This window comes from Sapajus apella, unplaced genomic scaffold (genome assembly GCF_009761245.1).
Source record: "Sapajus apella isolate SASKATOON/1434 unplaced genomic scaffold, GSC_monkey_1.0 scaffold6, whole genome shotgun sequence".
Taxonomy (NCBI): domain Eukaryota; kingdom Metazoa; phylum Chordata; class Mammalia; order Primates; family Cebidae; genus Sapajus; species Sapajus apella.
This window is the reverse complement of record NW_022436946.1, coordinates 65313223-65334929: the sequence shown is the minus strand read 5'-3', so window position 1 is coordinate 65334929 and position 21707 is coordinate 65313223. Positions and strand designations below refer to the sequence as shown.

The 21707-nt window shown below is 37.4% G+C and overlaps 1 protein-coding gene across 25 annotated transcripts in view; it reads right to left on the bottom strand.

Annotated features, from left to right (window-relative positions):
- SNAP91 (synaptosome associated protein 91) overlaps window positions 1-21707 on the bottom strand; it is a 156643-nt gene that overhangs the window by 1908 nt on the left and 133028 nt on the right. For all 25 annotated transcript variants that reach the window (XM_032275372.1, XM_032275380.1, XM_032275385.1 and 22 more), the window contains 5 exons: window positions 17322-17352; window positions 16298-16409; window positions 6037-6120; window positions 5251-5355; window positions 1339-1441 (listed from right to left, as the gene is read on the bottom strand). In XM_032275372.1, coding sequence (XP_032131263.1) covers window positions 1349-1441; window positions 5251-5355; window positions 6037-6120; window positions 16298-16409; window positions 17322-17352 — 425 coding nt within the window. In that variant the 3' untranslated portion in view covers window positions 1339-1348. The remainder of the gene's footprint in view (window positions 1-1338; window positions 1442-5250; window positions 5356-6036; window positions 6121-16297; window positions 16410-17321; window positions 17353-21707) is intronic.

Sequence of the window (21707 nt, the reverse complement as noted above, 5' to 3'; positions counted from 1 at the left end):
TCATCTCTATGGCTAATTCATGCATCATTCATTTCTGCTAAAAACATTTCTGGGGTCTTAAGGCTTAGCTGCATAGATATCTCTTCAAAATATAGTCGTTCTCTCTGTGTCTCTGTCTTTGTCTGTCTCTGTCCCTCTTTCTTTGTCTCTGTCTCCCTCTATCTCTCTCTCAGGCATATCTGTTTCCTGTACTTACCAAAATTCCTGGCATATGATTAGAGTAATATTTACTAAATAAGAGGTGAATACAGGCTGCTCTATGCAACTTCCTTGGTCACTCCTGAAACTTATTAAGTGTCCGTTGTCTCACTTTTATCTACATTAGCCAATCCAAAGTGGAATAGAAAAGTTGGCATAGGAGAGTTTACTTGACTGAGATGTTAATACCTTAAAATTATACATCATTAATCTTGTATACAAAAATAAAAAAACAAAACAAAGCAAGAATACACAAAAATCTTGGTAAGCATTAGGGAGTGTTTTAAAGAAATTTATGTACCACAGTAGGTGCATACTGAAAAAAACACTGGACAGGAGTCCAAAAACATTGACCCTCTTACAGTTCTTCCTGTGGACCCTTGGCAAATTCCTTAATGCCCAAGAATTAGTTCTTTTAGTGTGAAATGGAGAAAAGAAATCTGGCTTGTTTATGTCACAGGACCGATCTCCTACTGAGAAGTAGATGTGAAAAGTACCATGTAAATTATCTTCATCCGTACAGTAAGGATTTGTTGAGAACCTACCCACTGTGTTAGGTGCTGGGGTCAACAGTAAACATTTTTCCTTCATCAGTTTCCTTCCATAACTTCATCATGAGTCATTCCATAAATTGTACGAAATTTGTGAAATTTAAAACTAGCACATTAGAAATTTAAAACTCTGCTTGAATGCATAAAGGTAAAGGGTAATAATCTGAGCTTTATGAGGCAAAAGAAGGATAAACGAAATAAAAATAAAATTATACAGTCAAATATATTCTTAGATGATTTCTAAATGCAATATTATAAATGTTACCTTTCTATAAATTCCAGTCATCATGTTATAAAGTGGTAATTTTCTAATTTACCAAGTAGCTTGGGCACCTTTTTGCTTTATTAAAGGTAATCATTGTGCTTTCCAGGATAAGGAAAATTTGGAGGTTACTTTCCCTCCTAGTTTTATAAATTAAGATTTAAAAAATTCATAAAGATAACAATATCAAATTTAAAAATATAAACACTCAAATAATTACTATTATACACAGCTATTCAAAACGCAGAAATAACGAATATCTCTGAAATAGCTAAGCATTGTATAGCTCAATATCACAAGCCCACAGGAAAGCTCAATATTAGATACCTTAAATTGTTTACAAGAAATCCTTGATGTTAAGATCCGCTAATGGGTCCTTTGCTGGAGGTTTCTTGGGACTCTGAGTGGCAGGTGTAGGGCTTGGAGAAAGCTAATGGGAAAAATCCAGCCCCAAAGAGCAGGGGTGGGGGGGGGCGGAGACAGAGAGAGAGAGAGAAAGAGAGAGAGAGAGAGAGAGAGAGAGAGAGAGAGAGAAAGCATTAGGCAGAACACATATCAAAGAAAACAAACATGCAGAAGATTAGATGGTTAAAGGCTTATAAAATCTACTTGTTCTACATAATCACAGTGTTGTATTTAATTCTGGAATGGTAAAATACACTTCCACTGATATTTGTCTTTCTTGAACTTCTCTGAAATCAGCTTTAGTGAAAGTAAATTTGGGGACTCCAGTAGAACAATACGGATATGACTTAGGGAAGATGTGAAAAACTAATAACATAAAGATATTATGAACAAACAGTAAAACAAACAACCATTTTCTCTATACAAAAGCATTTTTACTTTGAGTCATTAGTACCTCTAAACTGCAATTTAAATGGCTTTTCTTATAGTGAGAGTAAGTTTGATGGAAAAATAGGAAACAGTTTACAGAAAACTATTTAAGAAATTACTTAATTTATTAGCTAAATATACTAGAATTTCATATATATCATTTTAAGGGAAAACCAGTCAAGTTTGAGGGCACTATTTGTTTCACATGGTCAATTAGTTTCCTAGTAGTGAATACCACTAAGTTCTAAAGCAATCTATTCAGCTCTCAGAGAAGGCTAGAACTAATTATTAAATACTATAGGAAAGAATTGAATTGGACTTGCAGCAAAAGTAACAAATAATTAACTTGCTTTGTTTCTGCTTAACCAGAATCTAAATTATTTTTTCATTGTGTTACAGATATAACTTCTGGGTGCTGACTTTTATAGGGATACAAGGCCTTGAAAGATCTCATGTAGTCTATAGAGTAATAATCGACGTCTAGGTTTTGAGTCTAGTTAATCTCCTATGCTTGTAGTATCATACTGGGATTGTGGGACAGTGATGTATATTTTTATTAGTTCAGTGAACAGAGTTCCGGAAGTGTGGATCTTGAGATTTGGTCCTATGTCCAGAAACTACTGACTATATTATCTATCTGTCAATTTCCACGCTTAAAACTGGGATATGGGCTGAGTATGATGGTTCATATCTGTAAAATCCCAGCACTCTGGGAGGCCAAGGCAGGAGGAGCACTTGAAGTCAGAAGTTTGATACCAGCCTGGGCAACAAAGGTGAGGCCTTGTCTCCACAAAAAAAAAAAAAAAAAAAAAAAAAAAAAAAAAAATGCTGGGTGTGGTGGCTTGTACCTGTGGTCCCAGCTACTCAAGAGGCTGAGGTGAAAGGATCCCTTGAGCCTAGGAGTTCAAGGTAGCAGTGAGCTATGATTGCATTAGTGCACTTCAGCCTGGGTGACAGAGTGAGACCCTGTCTCAAACAAACAAACAAACAAACTAAAAACAACAAAAAAACTGAGCTATGCTTCGTAGAAATATCATTAAAAAAATGTAGGCTTGAAGTTCCTCAGATCAACTCGAAGACTGATCCATAATTGATAATGAGGTGAAATGGCAATATCATGATACCAGCCAATGAAAGAGTATTAGGATAGTCCAGGTATCAGTAATAAAAAGCTACTTTGTTTTCTGAAGCTACAAACTCACATTTATTTTATTATCTAGTATAATTATGCCTCTTCTCTGAGAGAGGAAATACAATCTAAAAATTGTATAAATATGGTGTATCATTACCTGACTTATAATGAATACAATTACTGATTAAAATAATGTGTTTCCATCATATTATCTATTTTTCATTTTCATTTTTCAAATCAAGTAACTAAATTGTTGCTAACATTGCTATTACACAAGAAAAACAACTGCATTAAGTAATAAAGTTATATTTATTTATATCTGAAGCTTTCAGTATATCAAACATAAGGTTAAAAAAATTGTTCCAAGTTCATAATAACAGAAATATTCCTTTTTTTGTTAAAAAGATGACAGTCATGGATCTATTCAAATATCAAGGAAACATTTATGATAAATGAGATCCCTTAGAAATTAAATAGATCTAGTTTATATTTAACCTCAACCATTATACCCAAATCCTTCCTCACTGTCCCCAAAAACAACTCTATACAGGGTTCATTAGTCTTCAGGTAGACTAGAAAATTTCTCCTGAAGCCAATTATGGCCAGTAATGGCCATGAAGGCTAGGGATTCTCACATTCTAAATTTCTCTCTTTCAACATCCACCATTGTATCTCTTGGTCCCTATTGCTTTTGGGGGGTTACAGTGAAGAAGCTGAAAGCAAATTTTGGGAATAGGTTTATGGATTTAGAGATGGATCAAGAAAGCAGAAGTGATTAAAGTATGCTCAGAAAGTTCATAGAGGGTATTCCATGGATAAGACAGTATAAACACCGATTTGATAAGTTAAAAATATTACAGGACTGAAAACATTTACTCATATCATTAAAATATATTTGAGCTATTTGATTTCGTTTGGAAAGCATGCTGCTACTAAAGTAGTAATTTGGTGACCTGACCCCATCCAGGTCAATGTCTCATGATGAAAATTTCTTTGGTTCTACATGTAACATCACCTTAGCCAGACAATTTAAAAGAGGAATCAGGAAAGCATGATTTATCAGTAAGACGAGCACTGTTAGCAGTAAAACGGTTCAGCAAAGTGTAATATATTTTGGCATTTTTGAAGGGGAAGTAGCACAGTGTGTAGTAAGGAATTTAGCTTTACCTAAACTGAGGTTTTTTCTTTGCCCAGAAGGTAACCTCTATATCCTTCTAATTTCCCAAATGATAGGTGTGTCTTTGTTACTCATCATGAGCTCCAGGAACAATACCTGACAGTTTATGCTAACAAGGTGACTCAGAGTGGAGGCTGGCCATGCCAGAAAACCCAACCATGTGATTCAGGGCTGGGTCTTTGGGCCACATGAAACCAGCCTGATATTCAGGAAAGAAAAGGAGTTGGAAATTGAGTTCAACAAAACGGGTAACAATTCAACCAACTAATCCTACATAATGAACCATCAATAAACGCTGGATGCTGAAGCTCAGGTGAGCTTGCAATACTGCATGTACACTGTCACAAGATAATGCACCGAGGAGAATCCACCTCTGAAGACAAAGAAGCTTCATGTCTAGAACTTTCCCAGATGATGTTTCTGCATCTCTTCCTATAACTGGATCAAATTTGTATCCTTTTACTACAATAAAACTCTTATAAGTTTAGTACTTTCCTGAGTTCTGTGAGTCAGTCTAACCTGAGGGTGGCTAACCTCAGGAAAACTGCCTAACCTGAGGGTGGCCATGGAAAAACCTCAATTTGTAGCCAGCTAGTCTGAAGTGGGGGTGGCCATGGGGACTCAGAAACTTGTGGCTTGTGTCTGTAGTGAGGAGATTCTTACAGGGACTATTCTCACAGACTTTGCAGTTTGGCAAACTTACGCAGTTAGTGTCATGAGTCTTGGGTGGACATGGCAGTCTAGAGGACTGTGCCACCAACCTTTCTGGCTAACGCTGGAAACAGATAACAAAACTACAGACCAGAAGCATCCACTCCTCTGGGACACTTGGATGCCCTGAATGTATGGATGTCCTCAGGAACCAATTTGAATTAAGTGGGAAGACAATGGATGGATCTTAAGACAGTGAATTATTTCTATCATTTTTATCCCCCAAATCTCAAACTTGCAGATCTGCCTTCTATGCTCCCTTTACTTCTGAAGCAACAGGTATGAGGATTACATTAGGTAAAAATACTTTTTAAACAGTTTGCTGCACAAACATGTTATACTCATTAGTTAATGCCAGTGTTTTGTGGGCACTGAAGAAACTGACCTGTGTGCCAGGTACAGCGGCAGCTCCAAAGGGTGGCCTCATCATGGGCTGTGCAAACATAACCGGCTGCTGAGGCATCATGGGCATGCCTGTTCCAGCAGGAGGCTGAGGAGAAAGAGCAGAGAGTGGTTCAGAGCCTGAGTGGAACCTACTAGGGCACTACCCTTTTATGCTTTTATGTACTTCTGATAATATTTCAGGAATCCAGGACTATAAGAAAGTATAATTTGCAATTTTGACTAGGGATAATGTGAGGCTGTACTGCGAGGTAGAGAGTCGCTGAGGTGGGTGGGTAGGGTAAGCCTGGTTGGCCACATCGTCTCCTCATCCCAACCAAGCTTTGTTGTTCTATAAGCATTATTCTTGGAGAATTATTTTGTTCTCTAATCATAATTCATCTTCTCTAAGCATAGTTCTTGGAGAGATAAAAATTTGTTTCTTTATGAAGATGGTCCTAAATTTGGCTGGTAAAATTGGTAAGTAAAAAGTCCTGGTATAAGGATTAAAGGTTGGTTTTTATGATTGGGCTAATGCTATGTTTTGTAAATATTACAGCAAAAATGATGTAACAATGTACTATGGAAATTAATTGGATGGTAGAACTTAAGTTTTTTATAACTGATTTTATTACTTCATATGTAGACTACTTAAGGTTTAAGCAACTTTTAAAGTTTTACTTACTGTATTTTGGGAAGAATTATATTCTGTAGGAATACTTGCTAATTTGGGATTTGGCAAAAAATTTAGAAATGTCGATTACAATTTTTAGCACAAGTCATCACTCACCATTCCAAATCCTGCTCCAGGTTGTCCAACCGATGGGGCCCCGGCAACAGGAGGAACTGAACTGGTTGGAGGTACAGCTGCTTGCTATACAAACAGACAGACAGACAGACAGACACACACACACACACATACACACAAATAACACCAAAATACACAAAACACATACAAAACAATAAACAAACAAAAAGAACAATATAATTTGGTTTTTATTTATTTATTCTAAAGATGGGATCTCACTCCATTGTCCCAGTTGGAGTACACTGGCATAACAGCTCACTGCTGCCTCGAACTCCTGGGCTCAAGCAATTCTCCAACCTCAGCCTCATGAATAGCTAGGACCACAGGTACATGCCACCATGGCTAATTAAAAAAAAAAAAATGTGTACAGGTGGGTCATGCTGTGCTGCCTAGGCTGGTCTCAAGCTCCTGGCCTCAAGCAATCCTCCTTTCTTGGCCTGCCAAAATGCTGGGATTATAGGCATGAGCCACTGTACTCAGTCCAGCATAATTTGGTTTTAAAATGACAGAATATGATTTTAAGATGATTGTATGTCAAATATGTATGAGCGGATATGTAAAGAATCTCAAATTTCAGTTTCAGATTTAAAAAGGAAAATGGGTCTAGCATGACACCAATGATATAAACAAGATTACTGACTTGATGTTCTCTGTTAAAGCATCATTTGGACTTGCTGGCTTGTAGTTTGCTCACAACACTGGGCTTCCTCTCTATCTTTTTAGACCCATCCTCACTGGAAATGAGTCAGACTTCCCTAAGCTTATCTTTTCCTGTCATTATATCCTCTAACAGGTATTGGGTTCAACATTTGAGGATTGTTCTAATCTTTCTATATAGCTATAACTTATATTAAGCAAGGTTTTTAGGCAGATGTGGTGGCTTATGCCTATAATCCCAGCATTTAAAGTGGATGAGGTGGGAGAATTACTTGAGGCTAGCAGTTCAGAAACAGCAACACAGCAGTATGGGCAACATAGCGAGACCTTCATCTCAACAAAATATTTTTTAAAAGTTCGCTGGGCCTAAATTTTGGTGGTGTGTGCCTGTAGTCCTAGCTACTCAGGAGGCTGAGGTGGGAGGATTGCTTCAGCCCAGAGTTTGAGAATGCAGTGAGTTGTGATAGCATCACTGTACTTCAGCCTGTGTGACAGTGTGAGACCCTATTTCTAACAAAAAATCAATAATGACAACTAAGAACTTCCATCAAGGAAAAACCCATAACTAGATAGCTTTGTTGGTGAATTATACCAAATGTATAAAGAATTAATATCAATTCTTCTCAAGCTCTTCAAAACAAAAAAGAAAGGGTAACACTTTGATGCCAGTATTACCCTGACACCAAAGCCAGACAATGATATCACAAACAAAAGGAAACTATAGAGCAATATCCCTCCTTACAAATGTTGATAAAAATATTCTCAACAAAATACTAGCATACTGGATCCAGCAGCATATTAAAAAGATGACCCACCATGACTAAGTGGGTTTTACCCAGGAATGCAAGGTTGGCTTAATATATGAAAATCAACCAATGCAATAAACCATATTAATAGAATAAAAGAAAAAAATGCATGATTATAGTTAATTCTTATAATTTATGTTACCTCAGCGTCTATTTTGGATACATCTTTAACTTTCTCATGTCAGACGCACGGCTTAGTCACTCTTGACACAGTTTCTAGTTCTCTGTCTCCTCCCAGTTCCTTAGTCAGCCAGATATCTGCTTTATATCATCACCTTCCCTACGGAATAGCTAGATACAATCCACTTGACTTACCCCACTGTCACCTATGCTCTGCAGACCTAGCTGTGCATCTATGCCACAACAACCACCTCTCAGTCACAGTGTCACTCCATGGAACTTGTGCCTGCTTGCTGTAAACCTACCAATTAAATTCCTGTGGGAAACCTGCTTGGGTGATATCCTGGACCCCAATAAAGGCCTTGGCCCACAGATCCCTCACTTTTGCTCTCTTTTGCTTCTATCCGCTGGTTGAGCACATGTGTTCTGGATGGCTCCCCACTTCCCATTGACATGTTGCCCTCTTCTCCCTGGATTTGTAAGTAATAAAACTTCTATAATTTCATGTGTTTTGTTGTATGCCTCATCTGTATCTCAAATGACTGACACCTAACTCTTAGAGAGTGGCTATCTTGGTAGAAATAAACAACACAGGTTAGAGAAGAGCCACAAGGGCATTTGCCAGTATAACAAGCTTCCTGTGAAAGAATCACCTTAGACATGAAGCTGCCCACCACAATAAAGAAGTATCCCATGAAAGGCACATTGTAAACAGCCACCTGCTTTGGAAGCCTGTCAGGAAAGGGTGAGAGTTTGCAGTCCCTTTCTTAAGAGAGACCTCAAGAATGAATTAGAGAAAATCCAACAATGATCATCCCAATAGATGAAGAAAAAGCATTTGACAAAGTCCAACAGCTTTTCATGGCAAAAAATACTCAACAAACTTGAAATAGCAGGGAAATACCTCAACCCAATAAAGGGTATCTACAAAAAGCCCACAACTAACATCATACTTAGTGACTGAAAAAAATGACTGAGGGCTTCTTCCCTAAGAACAAGACAAGGAGGTACTGAAAGTTCTGTCAGGGCAGTTAGCAGGAAAAATCAAGAAATGGCATCTAGATGGGAAGAATGACTGAAACTACCTCTATTCATAGATGACATGATCTTTCTTATATGTAGAAATCCCTAAATAATCCATATACGACAAAACTGTCAAGGCTAATAAACATGTTCTTCAAAGTTGCAGGATACAAGACCAATATACAAAACTCAGTGCAGAGTTCCTCGGGCAACTAGCAATGAACAATAAAAAAATGTAATTATGAAAACAGTTCCACTTATATGAACAATAATAAAATATTAAAAAATAAATTTAACAGGAGAATATGAGACTTGCACACTATAACTATAGAACATTGTTGAAAAAAATTAAAGAAGAACTAAATAAATGGAAAGGCATCCTTTGTTCATGGATTGGAAGACAATATTAAGACAGCAATAATCTGCAAATTTCTATACAGATTCAATGAAAGCCTTACCAAAATTTCAACCACTTTTTTTGGAGAAATGGACAATCTGAACCTAAAATTTATATAAAAATGCAAGAGAACCAGGATAGCCAAAACAATCTAGAAAAAGAACAAATTTGGGGGACTCATACTTCCTAATTTCAAAACTTAATACAAAGCTACATTAATCAAAACAGTGTGGTACTGGCATAAGGACAGACATATAGATTGACATAAGCAAATAAAGAGTCTGAAAATAAACCCATACATCTATGGTTATTATTTTCTCTTTCTTAAATTATCCAGCCCAATATGTCAGATGATCAATTAATTTTTGACAAGGTTATCAAAACCAATTAGTGAAGAAAGAATAGTCTCTTTCTTTTCTTTTCCTTTTTTTTTTTTAGATAGGATCTTGCTCTGTCACCAAGGCTGGAGTCCAGTGGCATGATCATGGCTCACTGTGGCCTCTAGTTCCCTGGCTCAAGTGATTCTCCACTTCCCTGGCTCAAACAATTCTTTTATCTCAGTCTCTTGAGTAGGTGGAACCACAGGTACATGCCACTGCACCCTGCTAATATTATTTTTTTGTAGAGATGAGGTTTCATTATGTTCCCCAGGCTAGTCTCAGACTCCTGAGCTCAAGTAATCCACATACCTTAGCCTTCCAAAATGCTGGGATTACAGGCATGAGCTGTTGTGCCCAGTCAGAATAGTCTTTTTAACAAACAATTCTGAGACAACTGAACTTCCACATGCAAAACAATGAATTTGGACCCCTATCACATGAAAAAAGATCTTAAAATAGGTCAAAGATTTAATATAAGAGGTAAAACTATAAAACTCCTGGAAAGAAATATAGGTAAAAAAATTCATTGACCTATGATAAGGCAATAGTTTTTAAAAATATGACAACAAAAGCACAAGTAATAAAAGAAAAAAATAAATTGTAGTTTATTAAATAAAATTAAGAACTTTTGTGGATCAAAGGGCACTAGAAAATGAACACACACAATAAAAATATTGGCAAATCATTCATCTGATAAGCATCTAGTATCCCAAATATTTAAAGATCTCTTTCAACTCCACAATAAAAAGACAACCCAATTATAAAATGGGCTAAGGATGTTGTAGGGTAGTAGAATATGCCACCCCAAAATATGACACTTTGGCATAATAATTTTTTTGAGCTGAAGGCAACGGAAAAGAAGCAGATACAAGAAAAGCTCTCTTCCTTCTCACTATTTGGAACATAAATTTATAGATATATTTCTCTTCCCCTCTCTATTAGGGACAAAAGTTCATCACCAGAGACAACTTTAGACCCTAATCAGTTGGGAGAAAGCATCAGAACAAAATGCATAACAAACTTTACTAACTGGCCTTTAACAGCCATTAGTTTCTCATATATTTGCCACATTAGAGAGTCAAAGTGCTTTTCCCTTGTCTTGTGACTTCTCTGAAAATGTATTGTTCCTTTGCTAAGATGCTACATAAATAAGCCCATGTTCTAATCAAGCCTCTGAGATACTCATTCTGGGTGCTCCCATGTGTAAGCATGATGCATGTGCTAATAATCTCTGTTTCTTTTATTCTTTTTGTCTTTGGTTAGTCCAATGTACACAGCCCCAGTCAGAGAGTCTAGAAGGGTAGTAGGAAAAAAGAATTTTTCATCTCCTGCAACATAAATAGACATTTCTCTAAAGAAGATATATCTTTATGTGATAAATAATTTAAAGATATATATTTAAATGATCAATACACACATGAAAAGATGTTAAATACTGTTAGTCATAAGGGAAATGCGTATCAATGCCACAATAAAAACCACTTCATGCTCATTCGACTGATATAATAAATAATAAAATAACAAGTATTGGGAGGACACAGATAACCTGAAACCCTATGTATTGCTGGTGGCAACGTAAAATAACGTAGCTGCTACGGAAAGGCTTGGCAATTCCTCAAATGTTAAACATTGAGTTACAAATGACCCAGAATTCTATTCCTACGTATATTCCAAATAGAACTGAAGATATATGTTCATATGAAAACTCATGTGTGATAATAAAAACAATGTATTATGTGTAATAGAAACAACACAAGTGTTCATCAACTGATGAATAAACAAAATGTGGCATATCCATGAAATGGAATATATTCAGCCATAAAAATGTAGTACTGATACATGCTACAACAGGGATAAATCTAGAAAATGTTCTGCTAAGTAAAAGAAGCCAGGCACAAAAGGCTACAGGGGTATGGGGAAATTGAAAGGGACTGTGTTTCTTTTTTGGGGTGATGAGAAAAAATTCTGAAATTAGATAATGGTGATGGTTCCAAAATACAGCAAATATACTAAGAATCATTGAATATATACTTTCAATTGTTAAAATAATGAATTTAAATGTTATGTGAATTTTACTTCAATAAAAGTTTTTTCAAAAGGAAGAAAATATGTATAAAAATTATATTTCAGATTAATGTTTTACCCATCATTTCAAGAGGCTAGGTGGCAGGCTATTCACCAGACCTGAATTATATCATTAGGACTTCAGGCTATGAAAGAGAAAAGGGCTTTATTAGTTATCAAAGCAAAAGGAACCTGCAGAAATTCCTTATCAAATAATTGGGTCAAATAATTGAAGAAATTATCCGAGTGAGTCATTTTGCTAAAATGGTAGATTAACTCTTAGATTCAGTGGTGATAAGATTTTAACTGGGATGCCACTTGACTAGTGCAGCTCTAGCACCTTGAGTTCTCTTGTAAGCAAAATGAAGCCCAGCATAATAAAATGAAACTAGAGACTTTACCAATCAGAAACTGCCAACTAACTTCTAACTAGAGACTTTGTCAAGCAGAAATCAACAAACTAACTTCTAACTAGGGTCTTTCTATTGTGACCAACCAAATATATTTTGTTTGTACTTCCATATCAGCCAATAAAAGCTCATGGTCCACACCGCTGTGCTGGAGCTCTCTGAACCTCTTCTGTTCCAAGTGCTACCTGATCCACGGATCATTCTTTGCTTAAATAAACTCTGTTAAACTTGCATAATCATAGCTCACTGCAGGCTCAAACTCCTGGGCTCAAGCGATCCTCCTGCCTCAGCCTCTCATGTAGCTACGACTACAGGCATGTGCCACCACACCCAGCTAACTTTTTAATTTTTCTAGAGAGAGGTGCTCACTATGCTGCCCAGGCTGGTCTCAAATTCCTGGCCTCAAGTGATCCTCCTGCTTCTGTTGCTGGGAGTATATGGGTGGGTTTTCACACCCAGCTCAACGCTGTTAAATTTATTTTGTCTAAAGCTTTTTTTTTAACAGTGATCTTCCTGCCAAATGCATGTATTTCTAAATTGCAAGTATCTTCCCACTTTGATAAAAACTTAATAGGTCTGCTGTGCACTGTAAAACAGAAGTAAGTAACCCAGGAAGCACAGGGCTCCTGATGGCCATTTCCACAGAGCCTGCCAGCAGACATAGTTCAATATTTAAGTCCTGTTAAGGTTTTCAGATCTAACTTGGGTTCTGTGATCTGAAAAATGTTATAGCTGCACCTCTAAGAAGCAATTAAGGGAAATTTAGAATCAGTGAGGAAAAGTAATCTTAGTTCTTATCTATTAATACAAACTTTAAAAAGACTCCCCATCCCAAATCTGCATCTTTCATCTCCTTCTCCATAGCAAAGACCTGTAGATTACAAGGAAAATTTGGAAACACTGCTTTGCTGCTTCTGAAGCACATGTGTCTGGTGTCTCTCTTCTTTTACTTGAGTATTCCTAGAAAGAGACTATTAAGGAATAGAAGGATGGAAGAGATCAACTGGGGAGGCAGGGTACAAGGGCATGTCAGAGAAAGCCAGAGTTCCCTCAGAATAATTTCTTAAGTAAGAGCAAAGCCACAACTTTGTTAGGAAAGAAGAGTTTTGTAAAAAATAAATGGAGGAAATGGCAGTGAATTTATAAAAGAATATAGATAAAACTAAGAATTAATAAAGATAAAATAACTATGCATAAGACAGCCTTTATACTGTGGCATAAAATGCTAAGGAAAATAAAGCAAATAAAACTTTATGTAACTCTTCATTGTAATAAATAGTTTCTGTTGTTCTAATTTCTCTTTCCATAGCTGCTGTGGATACTTTATACTAATACTTTCCATATTTAACTTTCTAAGATTTAATTACCAGTAATTAAAAATTTTCTGCTTCATAAACAAAAATAAGCAGTTTGGGATTAAAAAAACAAAACATTAATATCAGTCTGTGAAAGTGCCTACCAATCAGTTGGCAGCTTTGTCATCCTAAAGATGCAAAACAGTTGTTAATTAAGTACTTGATGAATTCTCAATTTTGCACAGTTAAGTCTTGATCTCAGGGCGGGTGACAGCCAAGGGAGTTTTTCAACTTAATATTACTTTTAAAGTGCGTTTCCCTTGTTCGCTTCTGGGTTAGTGGCCTCATTATTTTGCAAACTGCCTCACAATACAGTTTGGCTGTGTTCCCACCCAAGTCTTATCTTGAATTCCCACGTGCTGTGGGAGGGGCCCAGTGGGAAGTAACTGAGTCATGGGGGCAGGTCTTTGCTGTACTGTTCTCATGGTAGTGAATAAGTCTCATGAGATCTGATGGTTTTATAAGGGGGAGTTTTCCTGAACAAGCTTTCTTTTTACCTGCTGTCTTCCATGTAAGATGTGACTTGCTCCTCAGTGCCTTCCACCATGACTGTGAGGCCTCCTCAGCTGTATGGAACTGTAAGTCCATGAAACCTCTTTCTTTTGTAAATTGCCCAGTCTCAGGTGTGTCTTGATCAGTGGTGTGAAAACAGACTAATACAGTAAATTGGTACCAGTAGAGTACAGCACTGCTGAAAAGATACCTGAAAATGTGGAAGTGACTTTGGAACTGGCTAACAGGCAGAGGTTAGAACAGTTTGGAGGGCTCAGAAAAAGATGGGAAAATGTGGGCTGTGGTGGTCTCAGATGGAGGTGAGGAACTTTTTAGGAACTGGAGCAAAGGTGACTCTTGTTACGTTCTAGCAAAGAGACTGGCGGCATTTTGCCCCTGCCCCAGAGATTTGTGGAACATTGAACTTGAGAGAGATGATTTAGGGTATCTGGTGGAAGAAATTTCTAAGCAGCAAAACATTTGAGAGGTGACATAGGTACTGTTAAAGGCATTCAGTTTTTAAAGTGGAAACAAGAACGTAAGAGTTTAGAAAATTTGTAGCCTGACAATGTGATAGAAAAGAAAATCCCATTTTCTGGCTGGACACAGGGCTCATGCCTGTACTCCCAGCACTTTTGGAGGCCAAGGCAAGTGGATCACAAGGTCAAGAGATTAAGAGTATCCTGGCCAACATGGTGAAACCCCATCTCTACTAATAATACAAAAATTAGCTGGGTGTGATGGTGCATGTCTGCAGTCCCAGCAATTCCACAGGTTGAGGCAGGAGAATCACTTGAACCTGGGAGGCGGAGGTTGCAGTGAGCTGAGATTGTGCCACTGCACTCCAGCCGCCAGAGCAAGACTCCATCTAAAAAAAAAAAAGAAGGAAATCCCATTTTCTGAAAAGAAATTCAAGCTGGCTGCATATATTTGCATAAGCAATGAGGAGCCAAATGTTAATCACCAAGACAATGGGGAAAATGTCTCCAGGACACCTCAGAGACCTTTGTAGCAGCCCCTCCTATCATAGACTCGGAGGTATGGGGGGTAGAAGGAAGTAGTTTTGTGGTCCAGGCCCAGGGTCCCTCTGCTGTTTGCAGTCTAGGGACTTGGTGCCCAGTGTCCTAGCCACTCCAGCTATGACTCAAAGGGCCAAGGTGTAGCTTCTGAGGGTGAAAGTTGCAAGCCTTGGCAGCTTGCATGTGGTGTTGAGCCTGTTGGTGCACAGAAGCCAAGAATTGAGGTTTGGGAACCTCCACATAGATTTCAGAAGGTGTATGGGTATACCTGGATGCTCAGGCAGAAGTTTGCTGCAGGGATAGGGCCCTCATGGGGAACATCTGCTAGGGCAGTGCAGAAGGAAAATGTGGGGTTGGAGCCCCCACACAGAATCCCTACTGGGGCATCACCTAGTGGAGTTTTGAGAAGAGGACCACCATCATCCAGACCCCAGAATGGTAGATCCACTGACAGCTTGCACTGTGAGCCTGAAAAAGCTTCAGACACTCAATGCCAGCCTGTGAAAGCAGCCATAGGGGGGCTATACCCTGCAAAGCCATAGGAGCGGTGCTGCCCAAGGCCATGGGAGCCCACCTCTTGCATCAGTGTGACCTGGTGGTCACACTGACTCCATATGAGACACGGAATCAAAGGAGATCATTTTGGAGCTTTAAGATTTGACTGCCTCACTGGATTTCAGACTTGCATGGGTTCTGTAACCCCTTTGTTTTGGCCAATTTCTTCCATGTGGAATGGCTGTATTTACCCAAAGAATGATATCAAGAAAGCCTTAGAGATGGGTATGATTTACACAGGTGGAGGTGGTAAGCAAAGGTAGAAAACTGCCAGTAAGCTTGAGAAACAGTGACTAGCCTAGTTTTGCTAAACCTGGAGCAGATACAGAAAATTATACATTTTGCCACTCCAAAAACATGTTCTTTTTGTGTCAGCAAATTTCACAAAGCAATAGTCTTTATGTTCAATGATACATTCTTTCTCAGAGTGAATGGAAGTATTAATATATTAATAGAAATTTAAAATACAGAAATAAAATCCATTAAACCTTATAGAAAAGATGGTGTGAGTAGTTCCAATTTTTAAATGGTAAGTAGAAGTAACAGGATTTTAAAATTAACGTTCACTTACACAATAAAACACTGCCCAATCTTTCTGGTAAGAAAAAAGTTATTACTTAGTAAGACAATCAGAAAACTTGGGTAAGAAATATGATAAGACAGATAAAATGATAAATGATATTAAGTGATTTGATAAATTATTTTCATAATTTTACAAATATGGAAGTATAAATATTAAGATGTTTAAAATTTTAAAAAGGTCATAATCTTTATTAAATATAAAGTCAATGGAATCTGCAGTTTGGTAACTTTTGCATCTTCCTTATATTTCTTCAATGCAGAGGAGTAAGTGCACCATCAGCAGCTAAGTTAGCAAAATGCACCCTACTCTACCCACTTGGAAACTGGCAAACTGCCTGTGCTGCTATGGGCTCTGACCATTATGGGCTCTGACGGCTACATACCAAAGGTGCACTTTGTGGAACGCCTGCTGACCAGGTTGCCGGAGCTACTTTCGGCTGCCAGTTGGCTCCACCAGTCAACTTTTTCTCTCCAGCATTCCACTGAAGATCTCCCCTAAAATCAACCATGCAAAACAAGCAAACAAACAAACAAACAAACAAACAAAAAACACAAATCAGAAAAAAAAAATGGTGTGTGGCTCCTTAGATTATTTTATTTGGGTTTAAAAGTAGCTTGTTTGAGTCAAGTGGTATGGTAATAAGGACAGAAGTTAAAACTTATAGAGGAATGTCACCATGTTCTATCTAAGAGAGCTTAAGAGCATGTGAAAAAAAAATCACTTAGAGTTTGGGCCTCAATAATCATAGGAATTTCCTATCCTCCATAAAGAAAAGTATGTCGGAAAATCCAACTGAATTCATTTGTTATTAAAAATGCAAATAAATATATAATATATACTGTACACTTATATTTGGTTAAATTTAAGATGCATTGGTGATGGTACTTTCAGGCTTTTAGAGGGTTCAGCAGAAGGTTTCACACAACTATATCATGACTGCAACCTACCTTACAGGGTTCATAAGACATCATCACTGAAAAATTTGTCTCAATTTCAATGACAAAATATATATCTAAAAAAGGATATAATGTTTACCATTTTTACTATCCTTCCTTACAATTAATACTCCATGAAAAACTTCTAAAAATCTATGATGGATAGAACTATAGTAATGAATCTAGAATATAATGCTATTAAAATATTCAAACCACAATTCTCAAATACTTCTAGATATAACTTAGCGACAATCTTGGAGATTGAAATAGATTATTCATTTTCATTGCAAAGCAACAGTTTGGAGCTTCCAGTAAAATAACAACAATGAAAATCTGAAACGAAATAAAAATCAGTTGTGAAATTATCTAGCATGAGAATGAATAATTACTCCAATGAGTAAAATGGTTAATAGCTTCAAATGAATACAAATATACTGTCAAAAGGAAATCAGATAATACTGAAACACTTACTTTTTTGACGTGGTACCAGAAATTCCAAGATCTATAAATGGATAAAAAAAGAATATAAATCTCTATAATCAGGTTATATGATATGACATTTAAAATATCAAAGATCGGAAGTCTGTAAAAAGTCCATATTTTGCTTAGGAACTACTGCATTCAGTTATACAGAAAAGAACTATATTAGTAAATATTTTCATAAATTAAAGATTTTCTTTTACTCCATGTTAGACTTAAGAATCCATTTTAATGTCAACTGGTGTCCAGAAAAGAGCAAACATAGTTGGTTTGATGTTGCTATTTTAGAAAGGCTGCAATCGGGGAACTTGGCTAGTAAACTGCTCTCTACAATGGGATTAAACTTTCCCCAAATGATAAAGGTGAATCACTGGGCCTAAATCGTTTTGTACAATGATATGGTTTATGCTGAATATCCACTTTCATTCTGCAAGTCTGGAATTTTGGCACATGCAAGCAGAAAGTGCCTACATAATCAGTGTCCAATAAAGACTCTGAGTGTGGAGTCTCTAAAGGTCTTCTTTAGGTAAAAATATCTCATACATGCTGCTGTAGTTTTGTTGCTGGGTGAAGGCTGTGTTCTTCACCTCAAGGGAGAGATAGAGCCTAAGGAAGTCTGCATGTGGATTCTTCTAGATTCTGCTTGTCTTTTCCCCTTATTATCAGCTGTGTATCCTTCCTATGCTACTGTAATAAATGTCAGCTGTGAGTACAATGATGTGCTGAGTTCCATATGTCCTTCTAGTGGCTCTGTGAATCCCTTGACATAGTTGGCTTAATCAATCTGCTCTAATATCAATCCATTTGTTACTTCAGAAAATATTTCTTGAGCATCTATATATGCCAGGCACTGTTCTAGGCATTTGGGACATGTTAGTGAAGAAAATAGTAGGAAAGCCCTATCCTGGAGGAACTTGCATTCCTATGGTGTCAGACAGATGACAAAATAATCAGAAAGTAAATTATATAGGCTATGGAAAGCTTATGGAAAAATGAAAAGGAAGGGCAGAATAAGTTGGGTTGAAGCGGTAGGATAGGCATGAGGCCCGAGAATATTATACAGAGTGCTTGGGGAAGGCTTCACAGAGGTGAGACTGGGGCAAAGCTGAGCAGAGATCCGGTGAGAGCTTCCTAGGCAGAAGGAATAGCCAGGACAACAGCCCTAATCAGGTGTAGAGTCAATGTATTATAAGATGAAGTTAATATTTATTTATGACCAAATTTTGGCATTACAAAATAGAATAATGTATATATTACCTGAACATTAAATATAGAAATGATTACCTAAAATGTTAGCTATTTTTTCTTTTTTAAAAGACAAAATTCATTTTAAAATTTATTTTTCAATTAGACTACAAAACTAAATCTATGTGTATTAAGTGATTAAAAACTTAAATCAAATATTTATGCCTGTCTACGTGAAAAAGAAAAAAAAGCAGAAATGTATCTTACATATGTATACATGAGTCCCTTGTCAAATTTTGAGGCAGACGGGGATGGGAACCTGAGGACCTGAGCCTCTGCTGCAAGCTAGGTCTCCTGGGAAGAAGAGGCTGGGATGAAGATTTATTGTGCAGGAGACTTATTGTGAAAGAGAAGAGAAGAAACTGTGATTGGGCAAGACTGCAATGCAGTCTCAATAGAAGCCTCAGTTAACACTGAAAAATGTTTTATGAAAACATTTTTATTGAGATATAATTCATATACCATAAACTTCACCCTTTTTAAAACTGTACTTTAGGTTCTGCAGTACATGTGCAGATCTTGCAGTATTGTTGCATAGGTACATACATGGCAAGGTGGTTTACTGCTTCCAACCCCCTGTCACCTATATCTGGCATTTCCCCCCATGTTGTCCCTCCCCAACCTCCCCACCCTCCACTGTGCCTTCCTTAGCCTCCCCGCAACAGATTCCGGTGTGTGATGCTTCCCTCCCTGTGTCCACATGTTCTCATTGTTCAAACACTCGCCCAGGAGTGAGAACATGTGGTGTTTGATTCTCTGTTCTTGTGTCAGTTTGCTGAGGATGATGGTTTCCAGATTCATCCATGTCCCTACAAAAGACATGAACTCATCTTTTTTTATGGCTGCATAGGATTCCATGGTGTATATGTGCCACATTTTCCTTGTCCAGTCTATCGTCGATGGGCATTTGGGTTGGTTCCAGGTCTTTGCTCTTGCAAACAGTGCCGCAATAAACATATGTGTGCATGTGTCTTTATAATAGAATGATTTATAATCCTTTGGGTATATACCCAGTAATGGGATTGCTGGGTCAAATGGAATTTCTATTTCTAGGTCCTTGAGGAATCACCACACTGGATTTCACAATGGTTGAACTAATTTACACTCCCACCAACATTGTAAAAGTGTTCCTATTTCTCCACATCCTCTCCAGCATCTGTTGTCTCCAGATTTTTTAACGATTGCCATTCTAACTGGTATGAGATGGTATCTCAGTGTGGTTTTGATTTGCATTGCTCTAATGACCAACGATGAGCATATTTTCACATGTTTGTTGGCCTCATATATGTCTTCTTTTGAAAAGTGTCTGTTCACATCCTTCGTCCACTTTTGGATGGAGTTGTTTTTTCTTGTAAATCTGTTTTAGTTCTTTGTAGATTCTGGATATTAGACCTTTGTCAGATTGGTAGATTGTGAAAATTATTTCCCATTCTGTTGGTTGCTGGTTCACTCCAATGATTGTTTCTTTTGCTGTACAGAAGCACTAGACAAGGATGCCCTCTCTCACCACTCCTACTCAATATAGTATTGGAAGTTCTAACCAGAGCAATCAGGCAAAAAAAGGAAATAAAGGGTATTCAATTAGGAAAGGAGGAAGTCAAATTGTCTCTACTTGCAAATGACATGATTGTATATTTAGAAGACTCCACTGTCTCAGCCCAAAATCTCCTTAAACTGATAAGCAACTTCGGCAAAGTCTCAGGATACAAAATCAGTGTGCAGAAACCATAAGCCTTCCTATACACCAATAACAGACAAACAGAGCCAAATCATGAGCAAACTCCCATTCACAAGTGCTACAAAGAGAATAAAATACCTAGGAATACAACTAACAAAGGATGTAAAGGACCTCTTCAAGGAGAACTATGAACCACTGCACAAGGAAATAAGAAAGGACACTAACAGATGGAAAAACATTCCATGCTTATGGTTAGGAAGAATCAATATTGTGAAAATGGCCATACTGCCCAAAGTAATTTATAGATTCAATGTTATCCCCATCAAGCTACCAATGTCCCTCTTCACAGTACTGGAAAAAACCATCTTAAAATTCATACAGAGCCAAAAGAGAGCCCGTATAGCCAAGACAATCCTAAGCAAAAAGAACAAAGCTAGAGGCATCACACTACCTGACTTCAAACTATACTACAAGGCTACTACTGTCTTGGTACCAGTAGTACCAAAACAGACATATAGACCAATGGAACAGAACAGAGGCCTTGGAGGCAACGCCACACATCTACAACCATCTGATCTTCAACAAACCTGACAAAAACAAGCCATGGAGAAAGGATTCCCTATTTAATAAATGGTGTTGGGAAAACTGGCTAGCCATGTGCAGAAAGCAGAAACTGGACCCCTTCCTCACACCTTACAATAAAATTAACTCCAGATGGATTAAAGACTTAAACACAAAACCTAAGACCATAAAAACCCTGGAAGAAAACCTAGGCAAAACCATTCAGGACATAGGCATATGCAAGGACTTCATGACTAAAACATCAAAAGCATTGGCAACAAAAGCCAAAATAGGCAAATGGGATCTAATTAAACTCCAGAGCTTCTGTACAGCAAACTTCACCCTTTTAAAGTGCATAATTCAATGATTTTAGTTTATTCACAAGGTTAATACAGACCTTTTTTGTCATCACAAAAAGAGACCCTGTACCAATTAGCAGTCACTTCTCTTCCTCTTCACTTCCCTCAGCCCCTTGAAGTCCCTAATCTACTTCCTATCTCTATGCATTTGCCTATTCTGGACATTTCATATAAATGGGATCACATATGAAAGTACATAGTCTTTTCTGACTGACTTTTTTCACTTAGCATGTTTTCACAGTAAATCCAGTTGTAGCATGTATCAGTACTTCATTTCTTTTTATTGTCAAATAATATTTCATTATGTAGATATATCATGTTTTATTTATCCATTCATCAACTGATGAACATTAGGGTGGTCTACTTTTTGGTTATCATGAATAATGATACCACAAACATTCATGTATAAGTTTTTGAGTGCATGCACACTTTCATTTCCACTCCATTACACCTAGCAGTGGAAATGCTGAGTTATATGATAATCTGTGTTTATCATTTTGAGTAACTGTCAGACTTCTTACTATAGCAGCAGCT